This window comes from Charadrius vociferus, unplaced genomic scaffold (genome assembly GCF_000708025.1).
Source record: "Charadrius vociferus isolate BGI_N301 unplaced genomic scaffold, ASM70802v2 scaffold730, whole genome shotgun sequence".
Classification (NCBI taxonomy): Eukaryota; Metazoa; Chordata; class Aves; order Charadriiformes; family Charadriidae; genus Charadrius; species Charadrius vociferus.
The window spans coordinates 120,706-123,846 of NW_009646225.1; the positions used below are offsets into that span (position 1 = coordinate 120,706).

Consider the following 3,141-nt stretch of genomic DNA (forward strand, 5'->3'; position numbering starts at 1 on the left):
GGGCACCAGCTCCGCCGGGTCTCGCCGTCTGATGGGGTCTCTCCCAGGAGCTTTGTAGCGCTCTGGAGCGCGACCACGCGGAGCTACAAACGGCCATGGACGCTGTAGAGCAAAGGACACGAGAGCTGAGGAAAGAGGGAGAACTTCTTCATAAAAACCTTGAGCAACAACTGTCTTTAAACAGAGACGAGGAGAGATCCTTTCAGGTTGGTGGTCAGAGGAGTTGTCTTGGGCTGAGAAAGGTGGCGGTGGGTGGTGGGGCTGCATTGCTTGGCTCACTGCGCTGAGGTCACTTTGCTCAGTGTTAAAAGAACTACTGGTGCTGAGTAAAGCTGGGCAAACATCTGAGTAAACATCCCATCGGGGGTGCCAAACTGTTAAAGGAGAGTCCACTGCCCGAGTGTCCGCACCCCACTCGAGGGGTTGCACGCACCACGCGAGTCTGTTGCTGCCAGGACTGGGTGACCCCCGCAGTGGGTGACTCCCGTGAGCCCATGGGTGCCCCTTCCCACGCCACACACATGCTTACTCCCGGGCGCACTCCCTCCTTCAGCCGTGACCCTCAGTTTCCCACAGCAGAGTTTCAGGAGTTGGATTTTATAAAAATAAATACTGCAATTGAAAGGTGGGGCAGCAGCGTCAGGCCGGGCTGGGCATCCCCAGAGAGGGACGATGAACAAGAAAATCCCTCGGCAATGACACTCTCGCGTTCTGTGCACCCGCCCTTCAGGCGCTGTTCACATGTCTTTCAGTGCAATGGTGATTTTTGGTCTGGGGTCTTCTAACACCTTTTTGGATTCTTTTTCTGTGTCCCAAATGGCCATTGGCTGCTCTTATCTCGCTGACTCGAAGTCTCTGCTGACTGTTGCAGCCTCCTTATCTTCTGGTTTCCGCTTCTTGTGCGTCTGCGCTCATTGGGGAACTGAAAAGTCCCAGACTTATGGAAAACACTACCAAAACATCAGTGTGTTATCAACAGTTTTCTTATACTAAAAGGCTAAACACAGCACTGTACCAGCTGCTAGGAAAATTACTAAGAAAATTAACTCTATTGTGGCCTAAAGTCTTCAGCAAATCTAGCTGCTCATGCTAAGTAAAGTAAGGCAAACAGCATAAATGACACCGTATTATAACCCTAAGCAATTTATTCTAATTAAAACTTACTTACTTAAGCTAAACAACTAATATCTATCAACATCTGGACCCGGTGGAGGTTTCACGGAAGGTCACATCAGGCCTGTGCCACGAAGTGAGCTTGTGCGGTGGCAGTGCAGCTGTGTCCAAGAACTCGGTGCTTACACCGGAGGGTGTGTGCAGCCCCTCGCGTCCTGGTGGTTCCCTTACTGCCCCCTCTTTCTTTCCTTCCAGGTGGGGATTTTATTAGCAAAGGAGGAGAACAACAGCCTGAGGCAGGAGAAGCAGGTGCTGAAAAAGAAACTGGAAGAAGTGAGGAAGAGGGTCGTCTGGGAGGATCCGGTGACGGTAACAGAGTGTGGGCACGTGGGTCTGGTGGCGAGGGGCGCGGGCCTGGCTGGAGAGGCTGGAGGCGAATGCAGCTGGGCACTGCACGACGACTGGCACAGCTCCTCTGCCAGGGCCAGAAGCTCCAGTTGTGTCTTTGGGACTCCAGGCACAGCCGGACCCTAGGAGAGACTCTACTGAGCTTCTCCAGCTGTTTATTTTGAGCCATGAGCTTGTTTGTAGTGTGCGGATTGGCAGGGACAGGCCCTGTGTGGGGTCCGGTCTCCTCCAGGTGCTGTCTGTGTACTTGAACCTAGATGCTGCCTGCTTTGCCGGAGAAGAAAATGGTGTTTAAGGGACTTGTGACAAACAAGGAGGACATGAACAAACTGATGCTCACCCCACTGATCCGCTACCCTCTGCTGGGGGGCTCAGCTCTCATCACCTTTGAGAAGGCAGAGGGTAAGAGCGAGAAGAGCACTGCTGGCGATGGGCTTTGGGGTCTGCCCTGCATTCCTCCCCGGGCCAGGGCTCGCAGCTCTGCCCCCTCCGCCGGTGTTGTACGGGGTTGTGCCCCCTCCCCAAAGCATGAGCTGCCCCATGTCCTGTCCCACGGCGCGCTCAGAGCCGGCAGTTGATCCCCTGTGCTGGGGGCTCTCCCTGCTTGCAGTGGCCCAGAGGATCATAGAGCTGAAGGAGCACATGGTGGAGCTGAGCTGCGGGGAGGAGCTGGAGGAGCTTGACCGGTGCAGAGTGCGTGTGCAGGCAGCGCCAGTGGATGTACTGCTGCCGTCTGCCCTGGAGGTGGGTCCCGAGCGCCCACTGCTCCCCACACCATGGACAACCACAGAGCTGCCCTGGGCACGCACCGGCTTTGCTGTGCCCGGCCCCGCTGCTAGCCAAGCTCGCCTCTGCTGGGTCACTGGTACCAGCGCAGCTCAGCGTGTCAGTGTTGCAGCTCTGCTCTGCTCCCCCAGCGCCGGGGCCGGCCCTGCCCTGCCCCGGCACTGACTGGCCTGTGCCACCTTCAGATCGGCCTGACTCGGAGCAGCAGGAGTATCCTCGTGTCTGACCTGCCCAGCCTGGGCATCCCCGATGAGGCGCTGCTGGACAAGCTGGAGCTCTTCTTCAGCAAGACGAAGAATGGGGGCGGCGAGGTGGAGAGCAGGGAGTTCCTGGATGACTCTGGCCAAGTGGTGCTGACCTTCGCGCAGGATGGAGGTGCGTGGGACATACTAAGCTCGGGCTGCCGGCAAGGGGGGAGCAGCCCCACTGGCTCGGAGGGGGGCACAGGTCATCTCCAGAGAGCAGATGGAGCTATGTCTGTGGGGAACGGGGAAGGCAGAGTGAGCCCAGGCTGTCCTGTCTCCCCTGAGGCTGTGACGTGCAGGTGAGCTGGGGCTGGGCAGTGCCAGCCTTGGTGTCTGTAACCTCCCCTGGAGCTCCCCCTCCTTGCATGTAACCCCCCCTGGAGCTCGGCAGGGACCTGGGGGGCTCAGGGCTTTCTTCTCCATCTGCAGTGGCAGAGCCGCTGATTGCAAGAGGACACATCCAGGTGCTTATTGGGAAAGGAAGATATGAGCTCAAAATATCACCGTGCATGAGCGGGGACATCACCAACCTGCAGGTAAGGGCACGGACCCGGGTGCAAAGCAGCCCCTGCCAGCACGGGGGGCTCCT

The 3,141-nt window shown here is 57.6% G+C and overlaps 1 protein-coding gene across 1 annotated transcript in view; it reads left to right on the forward strand.

The window, feature by feature from the left end:
- IFI35 (interferon-induced protein 35) overlaps positions 1–3,141 on the forward strand; it is a 12,760-nt gene that overhangs the window by 1,120 nt on the left and 8,499 nt on the right. Inside the window, exons 3-8 of the mRNA XM_009879819.1 lie at positions 48–206; positions 1,369–1,482; positions 1,779–1,923; positions 2,132–2,265; positions 2,493–2,682; positions 2,982–3,088. Of these exons, the coding sequence (XP_009878121.1) occupies positions 48–206; positions 1,369–1,482; positions 1,779–1,923; positions 2,132–2,265; positions 2,493–2,682; positions 2,982–3,088 (849 nt within the window). The remainder of the gene's footprint in view (positions 1–47; positions 207–1,368; positions 1,483–1,778; positions 1,924–2,131; positions 2,266–2,492; positions 2,683–2,981; positions 3,089–3,141) is intronic.